We start from the raw sequence: 12,318 nt of genomic DNA, 5'->3' as shown, positions 1-12,318 counted from the left end.
TCTCCTGTGTGTGTGTGTGTGTGTGTGTGTGTGTGTGTGTGTGTGTGTGTGTGTGTGTGTGTGTGTGTGTGTGTGTGTGTGTGCGTGTGTGTGCGTGCCACTGCCACACGGTGGGCCACAAGTGCAATTGCAGCACGTCCCACAAAGCCATGCATGCATGCAGCACATGACAGCAACAACACCGCACGGGCACTCGACTCCCCCCCCCCACCACACACACACATACACATACACACACACACACGCCTCACTTTCGCTGGAGACGGGTTGGGCTGCGTCCAGTGGCTGTCGCTGTGGTGGTCGCCGTCAGCGTCGTCTCGTCCGATCGGCGGGAGTCATTTGATCGCTGCGCAGAGAGCGATGACGTCGTGATGGCGTGCGAGGGCGACACCTCTGGTGGTGGTGGTGATGATGGTGGTGATGGTGATGATGATGGTAGTGGTGATGGCGATGGTGGTGGTTTGTTGCGTGGGGTTTGGGGTTGGGTGTTGATGGGCGATGAAGATGGTGGCAGGTGAGATGCCGGTGTTGTGGGGGAGGGGACGAAAGCATGAAGGCGTGTGTGCACACAATAGAGCACGCAAGGAAGCGAGCACGCATGCATGACAAGTGCGTGTGTACAACGTGCGCGTGTACGTGTATGCAGGTGGGGGAGTGACGAACCGAGCGGGCACTGGAGGAGATCAAAGAGGAGAGCGGTGGAGGACGTCTGTACATCTGCACACACGTCAATCATCATTGCAATCATGCAATTGGAGGTGGTGAGAATACACACATGTCGCGCGTCATATGCGTCACAATGCACGATAAAACATGGAACCACCACCGTCATCAGCGTCGTCACCAATCCCCACCATCATGATGGACAGCACCTTCGTCGGAGTGGATGGTGGTCTGTAGGAGTGGTTTCAGCAGCGCATCTGGCAGCGCAGACGACAACGATTGTACCTGATCGCCATGAAGGCGGTGAGGGTGATGATGGGCGGTGATGGTTAGGTAGTTAAGTGAAGGGCTTGGGTACTGAAGAGCGAGTTGTACACGCAATACACACACACACATACACATGTACACACATACACATACACACACATACACATGCACACACATACACGCACAATCCCCCCGCGCTCTTCACCACAATCATCATCATCATCACCATCATCATCATCATCATCATCATCATCATCATCATCATCATCATCATCATCACCTCCAGGGTGTTGGCGGCGCCGCGTGCGCACTCGATGAGCTGGTGCTTGGCCTTGGCCTCGTGTGTCGTCGCCACCTTGGTGAAGATGGTGATCAGGATCTCCGTCTTCTGCATCGGCGGAAGAGTGGACGCAACGTCCGCACACGCGGCCACGATTGAGTCCTCCAGCAGCTGCGCATCCGCAGCCGTCGCATTAGGCAGCGGCTTGCGCAGGTGCCTGGAGATGAGATGGGGTGTGGTGATGATGAAAGAGGGTTAGGAGGGGTTGGTTTGGTGGATTACGTTGTTTTGTCATGCGGAATCATGTCATGGCGTGCGGCAGAGCAGTGACGTGTGCGTGTGGTGTGGTGTTGGATCGAGAGGAGGACTAAGCCATAGCGTGAGAAGGACCATGCGTGATGTGTGTGGGGGGGGGCAGCAAGGGGAATAGCGATGCCGTGAATGAGGTCTCTCTTCATGCCACATCCGCAGCAACTCACGCGAGAATGGCGTTGTAGATGTCCAGAACATATGTGAACGGAATGCTCGACACACTCGCACACACCGTGGAGATGGCCTGGTGATTGATGGGTGAGTGGCGGATGAGAAGGTCATGCCGTAAGCAAAAGAGTCACATTGGTGTCGCATGACGTGTTGCAACGCAAGTCACCCAACAAACAAACAAACAAACAACAAACACACACACGTACACAAAGGTTACAACTGCCCTCTCTGTGTCTCTCTCCTTCCTCCATCATCATCATCATCATCATCATCATCATCATCATCATCATCATCATCATCATCATCATCATCATCATCATCATCGTTCAGCAGCAGGATGGCACCTTGATGATGCTTCGCTTGGCGAGCGGGCCGAGGGTGTCACGCGAGTTGAGGTGGCGCACAAGCTCCGTGCACACAATGTGGACCAGTTGTCCCTCCAATGACGACAGTACGAGTGTGATTGCGTAAGAGGCAACGCCGTCCTCTCGCTCCTCCCACAGACCAAAGTCCGCAAGGTAGCTGTCCGGTGCAAACGTGCGTGTGTGCGTGTATGTATGTGTGTGTGTGTGTGTGTGTGTGTGTGTGTGTGTGTGTGTGTGTGTGTGTGTGTGTGTGTGAACGTATGTGTGAAGGTTGTTGGTGTATACATGCACGTGAATGATGTGTTGATGTAGGTGAGGGTGCGTGTATGTGTTGAGTGTCATGAAAGAAGTAATCCTCCAGTGTACATGACGCGTGTGTGTTTGTGCGTGCATGCGTGCATGCGTGCATGCATGCTACTGACCCGAATAGCGGTCGCAAGATGGCCTTTGCCGTGGCGAGCGTGGCGTGCTCACAGATGATCTGAAGAACACGCGATGCCAACTGCAGGAGACCAAGAGGTGATAGAGAGAAGGGAGAGAGGTGTGGGCGGTCACACAGATGCACAACATTGCGAACATGTGTGGCGGACGCGTGAGTGTCAGCGACAGAACATACAAAACATGTTAATCTCCATTCACAGTTTAACGCCACGGCGTACAGTTTCTTCCCCACAACAGTCAAATGCCCACTGTACCCTGCATCATCATCGCCACCACCACCACCACCATCACCAGCAGCATCACCAGCACCACCACCACCATTGCGGGTGCACCTGGGGCGGGTCTGACGGGAGTTCCTGCTCGTCGCCGCCCTCAATATCGCTCCCGCTGCGACGCCGGATGATCAGCGACGCCGGGGTCAGGTGGTCCCCCCTTTGGCCATTCGTGGTAAAGGTGGTGGTGGTGGTGGTATGGGTGGCGTGGTGGCATGAGTGGTGTGAGGGTTATTGTTCGTGTGCTGAGGTGAAAATGAAAGACAAATGATGATTGTGTCTGCTGATATGATCATGTGCACGGCCACCATCGACTACCACCACCATCTACTACCGCAACCGTCATTACCACCATCTACCACCACCACCACCACCACCACCACCACCACCACCACCACCACCACCACCGCCACCACCATCATTGTCGCACTTTGTGACGTTGAAGAGGAGGGCTGGGATGACCTGTCCAAGACTGTACTCGTCATACAGCGCAGACTCGCTCGCCGTGTCCCGGTCCTGACGTGAATGCAGTTACAAGGAAAATGGGGGGGGGGCACGGGGTAATGGTCGAAGTTGAGGTGGGCGTGGGGGAGATGAGAGCAAGAAGGAGAGGAGAGGAGAGAGGGAATGATAGTGGCAGGACGTGGTTTGAGAAGCACACATGGCACAACAGCAGGAGACAGGGGTGTGGCTGCCCCTACCTTCTCGACAATGGCCGCCAACCCCCGCAGGCCTGACATGCGCACAGCTTCATCGCTGATGGTGTTGCCATGGACATTGTGACGTGATGTGATGGAACGTGATGTGATGGCATGAGCGTGTGATGGGATGAGCGTGTGATGGGATGAGCGTGTGATGTGCTGACAGAGAGGCTGCGAGGAATGGGTGGGAGGGAGGAAGGGCACAACGACAAGAAGTGGTGCCTCTCCTGTACCATGCACGCACACGCACACGCACACACACACACACACACACACACACGCACACCTGTCTTGTGGTGCCTCTGTGCACCAGCAGAGCGAACTAAAGACGCGGATGAAGTCTGCGCACATGTGCCGATATACGGGCGTGTCTGCATCAATGCCCGCAAACCGCTCAAACTGGAAAATGTGTTTGTTTGCGGTTGTGTGTGTGTGGGTGATGGTGTGTGTGTGTGTGTGTGTGTGTGTGTGTGTGTGTGTGTGTGTGTGTGTGTGTGTGTGTGTGTGTGTGTGTGTGTGTGTGTATGTGTGTGTGTATGTGTGTGGGGGTGGGGGTGTGACGTTTATGGGCTTGTGTGAAGATGTGGTGACATGGTAGGTGTGTGCGGGTGGCATACACGGTGCATCCATGACAGCGGGCCCCTCATCGCCCTTCACAAAGAAAAGCACGTACCGATTCCACGGCCACGGCGTGATACGGATGCTCTGAGGTGAGGAGGTCCAGCAAGACGAGGAGATATTGCTGTAAGAACAGCCGTGCCTCGGTGTGGCACTTGCGTATCAGCTCATCAAAGATTTGCAAACCAACAGACACGCGCCTGCACATAGACAAAGGGAAGCACACAGCACGTGGCGAGATCAGTACAAAGGAGCTGTGAGTTCAACCGGTCAACGAGATACGTTACACACACACACACACACACACACACACACACACACACACGCACACACACACACACACACACACGCACACACGAACACGAATGGAGGAAGACAGGGAATGTACGCGACAGCGAGGGAGACTCACGAGTGCTGTCCCCTGGCCTCTGCAGCCTTGATGCGTCTGGCCAGGTAGCGCGAGATCTTCGGCAGCTTCCGCGCATGCGACAGGCAGTACCATGACAAGTGTTGCAGCGCATCTGCAACGTGGAATTCGTGCGTGAACGACGCAGTGGTGAAGAGTGTGCAGTACTGAGATGAGAGAAGACAACATGATAGAGAGGAACGTGATATGACAAGCAACAGCCGGTTCGTGATCGTGTCTGCTGTTGATGGCGTTGATGGACGCACGCCATGAGCGCACCCAACTTTCCATCCACCCACATATTCCCCCAATCCCCCCCATCTCTCACATTCCTTGCACCTCACCTCGTCTTGGCACGTTGGTGTCATCGCGCGGGAACACGCGATCTACACGCCGGGCAGACAGCGACTTGCACTGGAAGCACGACGACATCGTGACACAGTGTGTGTGTGCGTGTGTGTGCTTGCTCGTGTGTGTGCTTGACTTGCTTGTGTGTGAGTTCTGTTCCACCACACTCCCTTGTATCCGCTACTGTTAATGGTGTCGCGGACGCCGAGTAGCAGCAATTTTTTTTTTGTGCTCTTGCTTGCTTGCAGTTGCACACCATCCAACCAGCAGACGACTCGAGAAGCAGACCGCACAGCGCCCACAACCTCCTCTCCCTCCTCACGATGACGATGGACCACAAGCAGGCCGCGGCCAAGGCCAGGGAGATCCTGGTTGCAGCAGACGCAGATGGCAACGGCTGGCTCAGCAAGAACGAGCTGAAGAAGCTCGTGCACAAGGTATGCTTTCGTTGCCAGCAATGCAGTGATGATGTGATGTGGTTTTGCTGCTGTTGCTGTTGCTGTTGCTGTTGCTGTTGGTGTCGTCTTCCTTTCGTCGTGCAATGTTGTCGTGCGTTATCGCCACGTTACTGTACTGTAGCTCACCACCACCACCACCACTCCCCTCACCTGCATTCACCCCCATTGGCCGGCGCACCTGCTGCATTCCAGGACGCGGGCCTGCAGAAGCTGCTCCATTATGGCGAGAACTTCCATTGGAAGACGTTCTGGAACGAGCTCGATGCCGATCACGTACGAGGGACATGTTTATTAACTTTGACATTGCTTGCATGCACGCACAATAACACAATGTTCACCTGCAATGCCTCGCTCTTCTTGGAAGTGTTCACCCACACGCATGTCCCAAACGAATTGCCGCAAATGCACTGCCTGCCACCAACACACACAACACGCATACAACACACACACACACACACACACACACACACACACACACACACACACACACACACACACACACACACACACACACACACACGCAAACACACACACGCGCACATACACACACACACACACACACACATACCTACATACACACACATTTTGTAGGATGGCCGAATTGTTTTTGATGAGCTGGAGCGCTACATTGAGGGCCTGCACCAGCCAGACGGCGGCAAACCACAGCCAGCGGGACGCGGGCCCAATGGCACAAAGAGCAGCAACAAAAATATGACAAAGCAGGACGCGGCTAAGGAGCCTCCAGCAGCCAAGAAGCCAAAGACGCAGGAAGGTACAGCAACAGTGGCGCCACAGAATGGCAACGGCAACACAGCCAAAGGTAGACATACATGTGTGTATTTGTGCAGCGTTATGCTTACGTTGAGGAACTGCGGTGTGTTTGCTTGTTGTGTCTGTTTGTTGTGTTTGTGTTTGTGCTCAGAGCTGCATGATCGTTGTGCTTCATGCCTTTCCCACTCTCTTCAAAGACCCAAACACACACACACACACACACACACACACAATATCTGCACCTGCTCCCTTTGCTGCTTGCCTCCCCATGCGCCTGCTGGTAGTGTCCTACGCAAAAGTTGCTGCCCGGCATCCAACACCGCCCACACAGCGCAAGGAGAAACCTGCACAGGCAGCCAAGTCCGCCACCAAGCCCAGGCGCACGCGTGCATCTGGCTCGACGCAGATGATCAGGTTTGCGGTGACGAGGGAGCGCGCCCCCATCACAGAGACCAAAGGGCCCGTCCGCGTGTCCGACTCCCACTTTGCCCTCACCGTCGTTGCTGTGACGGCGACGATGCTGTTCTGCCGCCATTTCTACAAGGTGTGAGAACACCCGACACACAACCGCACAACCGCCAACGACGTTACCTCTGTTGTTGCTGCTGTTGTGTCGCGGAGCGCTTGCCTGTGTATGTGTGTACGTGCACAAACGCATGAGCTTCAGTAATGCAGTGCTGCCACACCTCACTTTCCCAACGCTCGCTGCGCACAACAGCACGAGTGGTTTCTGCTTCCTGTTTACGTTACGCTTAATTTGTCCTTGACGTGCTGCCGTTGTCGTTCATGGCACTTGTGCTCGTTCTCTGCCAACCCCGTCGATTGCTGTCGTTGTACCTGGGTGACACTGGCAATGTTGTTGTCTTTGTGCTGTGTTACACTGTCAATGTAAACATCACTGTGCCATCCACACCCTTGCCCACATATGCGCCGACAACATATGTGTGTGTGTGTGTGTGTGTGTGTGTGTGTGTGTGTGTGTGTGTGTGTGTGTGTGTGTGTGTGTGTGTGTGTGTGTGGTCGCGGTCTGTCATTTGTGTCGTTTGCTGTGTACTGCCACAACGATGAGGACAGAGGCACGGTAAGGGGCGAGAGGGGTCATGCACGAGAGATGAGGGAAGAAGAGCAGCAGAAGGGAAGTGAAGGTGACAAAGAGAGACGGGAGCAAACCGGGAAGAAGGGTCAAAGAAGAGGAAACAAGGGGGAAGAAGGAGAAGGGAATGTGCAACACGGATAGGCGACGTGAACAACTGCCAAATTGCACGGACACCGACGTCGACTGCCGCAGCAGAACGCCAAGTTGGCACGTCACACCCCACACATGCAGTGCCACGGGTACGAAACAACAGCAGAGAGGAAGAAGAGGCAAGAAGGCAAGGAGGGCGGGGGAAGTGTCTGAAACAGAATCAGGACGGGAAGGAACAGTGGCTCCAGAACAACAAAAAATTGTGCAGTTCCAGCACACACACACACACACACACACACACACAACGCAAGCAAACACTTGCCATTATGCGCAAGGAGACATGACTCTGCACACATACACACGCACGCACACACACACACACACACACACGCACACACACACACGCACACACACGCACACACACGCACGCACGCACGCACATACACACACGCGCACACACGCACACGCACACACGCACACACGCACACACGCACACACGCACACACGCACACACATAGTTTCCGACGCGTGTGTGTTCAGACGGAAGTGGAGGCGGTGGGGCGAGCACACGGGCGAGTGAGGACCGTCTGGAAGCCGTTCTTCCCCTCGCGGTGGTGGTTCACCAGCTCCTGCAGCGTGTTGTACTGGTGGTTGCCCTGGTCCTTGTGCGTGCTGTACACCCCATCCGCATACTTGATCTGTTATCGTAACAAGGTTGCCCCGGGGGAGGCGGTTAAGCAGTGGAGGTGCGAGAAGTGTGAGGAGGTGAGAAATTTGAACGACGTGAAACTTGAACATGGATATTCAACGTTTGCATGCGAGCGGATTGAACGAAACCAAAGGTGCTGTCCACGTCCCAAAGCAACGCATTCACATGCGTGTGTACCTGGTTGTGATAGAGTTTGCCCTTGAAGCACAGGGTGATGACAAACGTGTTCTTCTCCTTTGTGCTGAGACGAATCAGGAACCACCCGTCATACCCGCCGCCATCACGCTGGCGTGGTATACGATGTGTGTGTGTGTATGTGTATGTGTGTATGTGTGTGTATTGCGAGATGTGAGTCGGTGTGGGATGTTCACGTACATCAGGGAGAGGTAATAGAGACACATGATGCGAGGATGATGCATGCACACACCCACACACATACACATACACACACACATACACATACATACACAAAACACATATTCTCTTCCCCGCACCTTGAGGAGGTTGATGGTGTCGGCGCGGGTGATTGGGCCGTGGTACCAGGGCTGCTGCTCATAGTCGTCCAATTCCTCGCCCTCATACATCCGGTCAATCACATTCGCGTGCTGTGCAGACACACGAACGATGGCACACAGAGGAAAGGAGCAGGAGGATGGGTGGTTAGAGCGAGAGATACAACTGATGACGCACACACACACACACACACAAACAAACAACCAGACAACGAATACAATCACACGCAGACACACACACACACACACGCACGCACACTTTCCCACACACACACACACAAACACATCATACATGCATTCATGCAACCGCCTCCTTCTCTCCTCGCCTCTCTTCTGTCCTTCTTCCCCGTCGACCAACCCTGATGGCGATAAAGTGACGGCGAAGTTTAAACGTCGGCCCAAGTTCACGCGTGTCCTGACTCAATCCGCGTGGGAGGAACTCAAAACGCGTCACACGCTGGTCCTCGCTCACCACCTTCGCGTTGACGTTTTCAAGGGCAGTATGCACAAATTGCATCACGCGGTCTGTGTGGGGCCCGTTTAGACAGGCCGAGGCCGTGGTGGCGGTGCAGCCCATCTCGCGCAGAACGGACACGGCGTCCGGTGCAAGCTCGTCCGTCGGCGTGTAGTGGTCGTCAGTCAGCGTCTGGCGTTGTGGTGTATGGTGGCATGCGGTGGTGTGGGGTGGTGTGGGGTGGTGTGGGGTGGTGTGTGGTGGTGGTGTGAGTCGCGGCGCTTGTGTTCAGCAGTGAGCAGGAGTGTGAAAAACAAGACACACACAAATCACTCACACGCGCCCGCACACACACACACACACATGAGCTGCAATTCAGTGTCACCATCGTGTACAAGGAACGTACGTTGAGAGTGAGGAGAACACCGAGCGATTTCCTCTTTGCGCCGACGAGCACAGCGTTGCTCACCAGACCACGCAGCTCAGCCTGGACCGCGGCACACGTGTGAATAGGATTGGGGGGGGGTAAACAGGGCGTGTGTGAGAGGAATGTGAAGCAACATGCAAGCGTGGAGACACGTACACTTGCACACACACACACACACACACACACACACACACACACACACACACACACACACACACACACACACACACACACATCATCATCATCATCATCATCATCATCATTGTCGTGCGTGTGTGCAGGAACCTTGAGCGCGGTCTCGATGGGGACGGGCGGAACATACGCGCCGCCAGCAGTGAGCAGCAGGTCCGGCTGACGTCCTGTCACATACAGGAACCCGCTCCGGTCAGCCTGCAGAGGTGGTGGCGGTGATGGCGGAATTGGTGAGTGGTGAGATGGTTGAATGCTGATGCAATCGCAGATGCTTGCCAGCACATGCGTATGCACATACACACACGCACACATACACACATACATGTACACACACACACACACACACACACAAACGCACATACGCACACACTCACACACATACGCACGCAGACACTTGCTACCAACACCCCTCCCCCTCCACTCAGTCGCCCCTCCCCCTCTCCACCTCTTCCCCCAGTGCAGTCGGCACCTGGCCAATGTCGCCGGTGTGGAGCCAGCCGCGCTCGTCAATGGCATCAGACGTCGCGTCCGGATCAAACAGATAGCCCATCATCACATGCCGCCCGTACATCAGAATCTCGTGCGAGCCGTGCGTCATGCGCACCTGCAGTGATGTGGTGGTGGCAGCAGATCGTGTTGAGGAGACGGGGTAAGAGGAAGCGAATACGAGGTGTGGGACTACTTCGTTTCAAAACACACGCACGCACGCACATGTACACACACACACACACGCACGTACAGGCAGACACAGAAATACACACACACACACACAGACACACACACGCACGCACACACACACAGAGCGTGCATTACCTGTGTGCCTGGCAGCTGCTTGCCTGCAGAAGCGGGGCGGGATTGGCCCGGGATTGAGATGGTGTGCACACCAGCACACTCCGCGCACCCGTACGACTCAAAGACAGGGAGGTTGATGGCAAGGAAGTACTCGGCCATGGCCGGGCTCAGGTTGGAGTCGATGCACATCGCCAGTCGGCACTCGTCGAGGCCTGGACACAGGGGTGCATGATTGTGGTAACAAGGGGGGGGGGGGCAGTGAAACAGGAGCGGTGTGAGTCAAACATAAATGTTCATCTTCAGTCGACACCATGTAGCACGCACGGACACACACACACACAACACACACACACACACACACACACACACACACACACACACACACACACATACACACACACGAGCGTCAGTGACGATGTCGTGCGTACTGGCAGACTCGTACCAATGGCCTTCTTGATCTTGGAGAAGGTGTTCTTGTTTGCGTATTTGAACTTCCAGTTGACCCCCTCCCCGCGCTGCAGACGAATGCTCCCCTTCATCCCTTTGCGCGCAGCCTGACACGTGGGCACGCACGCGCACACGTGGCAGTGGCGGCGGTGGTGTTCATGAACGAGGCGTTTGAGTAAGCGCAGCAGGGAGGAGGAAGGGTGAGAGGTCGTGTGAGGGGATGCGGAAATGAAGCTTGTACGAGCGCACATCACATGTTGAACGTACCACTCAATGTGTTCATGCAGGCACACACAAACCACAGTAACGCAACCACCAACCCACACGCAGCACACCAGCCCCATATATCACAGCCACACATCAAAGCGCAAGGGCGTACACTGCGTTCGCACCCAGGCAGAGAGGCGTTTTGTCTCGTTGCCGTGCTCGTACAGGCGGCGCCAGACCCAGGGAATGCCAACAAACAGCGTCGGATTAGCAGCCCGCAGCGTCGACATGAAGTCAAGCTTGGAAGGGGGTGGTGTGTGTGTGTGTGGGGGGGGGGGTGTCACATGAGTGGGATATATGTGTGTATATGTGTGTATGTGTATGCATGTGTGTGCATGTGTATGCATGTGTGAGTTAGAGAGGAAGCATGGGTGTGTATGAGGTACATACATGAAGATGTACAAGCAAACACATAAGGTGACCAACACAAGCACAAACGCATACATGTGAAACCACCCACACAAACAAGTACACGTGAGCACGTGTACATGTGTGCATGTGCGTATGTGCATGTGCATATGTATGCACCTTTTCAAAGGGGTCCGGCTTGCCAAAGTAGACGGTGGCGACGGCTGCAATTGGCATCCACACGTGCATCATCTGCGCCGCCATGTTCGCCAGCGGAAGATACGACACAAGCCGGTCCTGCGCCGGCTCCGCCCCAAGCGCCTTCACGCCCGTGGTGGTGTGTGTGTGTGTGTATTCAGTGTGTGTGCGTGTGTGTGTGTGTGTGTGCGTGTGTGTGCGTGTGCGTGTGTGTGTGTGTGTGTGTCTGTCTGTGTGTCTGTGTGTCTGTGCGTGTGTGTCTGTCTGTCTGTATGTCCGTGTGAAGTGTGCTTGTGCGTACTTTGAGGTGGGGCATGTGCATAAATGTGTAGCTGTGTGCGAACGCATGCGGCGGTGCTGCTTACCTGTGCCAGGGTGCGCGCGGTCCACGTGATGTTGTCGTGACTCAGCATGACGCCCTGGATCAAAAAAGCATCCGCACACGCACACACGCACGCATGCAGTACGAACGAAGTCAGCACTGTTGAACCTCCACTTCGCACCATTCAACAGCTCGGGGAGAGGAGGGAGGGCAAAGCATCACATTTCAACAACGCTCGATATTACAGCGTCATTTCAGCGATTACCAGTATCCACCACTCTCACTCCTGCCACCATCACACACGCACACACACACACACACACACTCTCTCTCTCTCTCACACACACACACACACACACACACACTACACACACTACACACACACACACAC

At 54.9% G+C, this 12,318-nt stretch overlaps 3 protein-coding genes across 3 annotated transcripts in view; 1 reads left to right on the top strand and 2 right to left on the bottom strand.

Annotated features, from left to right (window-relative positions):
- PTSG_10813 (uncharacterized protein) overlaps positions 1-5,058 on the bottom strand; it is a gene marked incomplete at its 3' end in the record, with an annotated part of 7,814 nt that extends 2,756 nt beyond the window's left edge. Inside the window, exons 1-14 of the mRNA XM_004988721.1 lie at positions 4,841-5,058; positions 4,500-4,611; positions 4,146-4,290; positions 3,759-3,871; positions 3,473-3,527; positions 3,202-3,287; positions 2,832-2,931; positions 2,481-2,560; positions 2,038-2,215; positions 1,690-1,766; positions 1,211-1,427; positions 873-948; positions 664-717; positions 252-393 (exon numbers count right to left, since the gene is read on the bottom strand). Coding sequence (XP_004988778.1) covers positions 252-393; positions 664-717; positions 873-948; positions 1,211-1,427; positions 1,690-1,766; positions 2,038-2,215; positions 2,481-2,560; positions 2,832-2,931; positions 3,202-3,287; positions 3,473-3,527; positions 3,759-3,871; positions 4,146-4,290; positions 4,500-4,611; positions 4,841-4,928 — 1,523 coding nt within the window. The 5' untranslated portion in view covers positions 4,929-5,058. The remainder of the gene's footprint in view (positions 1-251; positions 394-663; positions 718-872; positions 949-1,210; positions 1,428-1,689; positions 1,767-2,037; positions 2,216-2,480; positions 2,561-2,831; positions 2,932-3,201; positions 3,288-3,472; positions 3,528-3,758; positions 3,872-4,145; positions 4,291-4,499; positions 4,612-4,840) is intronic.
- A 15-nt stretch (positions 5,059-5,073) lies between these two features.
- PTSG_10812 (uncharacterized protein) lies at positions 5,074-7,006 on the top strand. Its single transcript, XM_004988720.1, has 4 exons — positions 5,074-5,281; positions 5,495-5,575; positions 5,894-6,122; positions 6,358-7,006. The coding sequence occupies exons 1-4, from the start codon at positions 5,168-5,170 to the stop codon at positions 6,621-6,623; spliced, it is 690 nt and encodes a 229-aa protein (XP_004988777.1). The 5' UTR covers positions 5,074-5,167; the 3' UTR covers positions 6,624-7,006.
- Positions 7,007-7,746: 740 nt separating this feature from the next.
- PTSG_10811 (uncharacterized protein) overlaps positions 7,747-12,318 on the bottom strand; it is an 8,174-nt gene continuing 3,602 nt past the window's right edge. The window contains exons 8-19 of the mRNA XM_004988719.1: positions 11,971-12,024; positions 11,588-11,728; positions 11,185-11,298; positions 10,788-10,899; positions 10,367-10,557; positions 10,023-10,157; positions 9,647-9,751; positions 9,341-9,421; positions 8,839-9,126; positions 8,463-8,573; positions 8,146-8,253; positions 7,747-7,957 (exon numbers count right to left, since the gene is read on the bottom strand). Coding sequence (XP_004988776.1) covers positions 7,796-7,957; positions 8,146-8,253; positions 8,463-8,573; positions 8,839-9,126; positions 9,341-9,421; positions 9,647-9,751; positions 10,023-10,157; positions 10,367-10,557; positions 10,788-10,899; positions 11,185-11,298; positions 11,588-11,728; positions 11,971-12,024 — 1,602 coding nt within the window. The 3' untranslated portion in view covers positions 7,747-7,795. The remainder of the gene's footprint in view (positions 7,958-8,145; positions 8,254-8,462; positions 8,574-8,838; positions 9,127-9,340; positions 9,422-9,646; positions 9,752-10,022; positions 10,158-10,366; positions 10,558-10,787; positions 10,900-11,184; positions 11,299-11,587; positions 11,729-11,970; positions 12,025-12,318) is intronic.

The sequence above is a fragment of the Salpingoeca rosetta genome (genome assembly GCF_000188695.1).
Source record: "Salpingoeca rosetta unplaced genomic scaffold supercont1.34, whole genome shotgun sequence".
In the NCBI taxonomy this organism is placed as follows: Eukaryota; class Choanoflagellata; order Craspedida; family Salpingoecidae; genus Salpingoeca; species Salpingoeca rosetta.
This window is presented reverse-complemented; position numbering and strand designations above follow the sequence as displayed.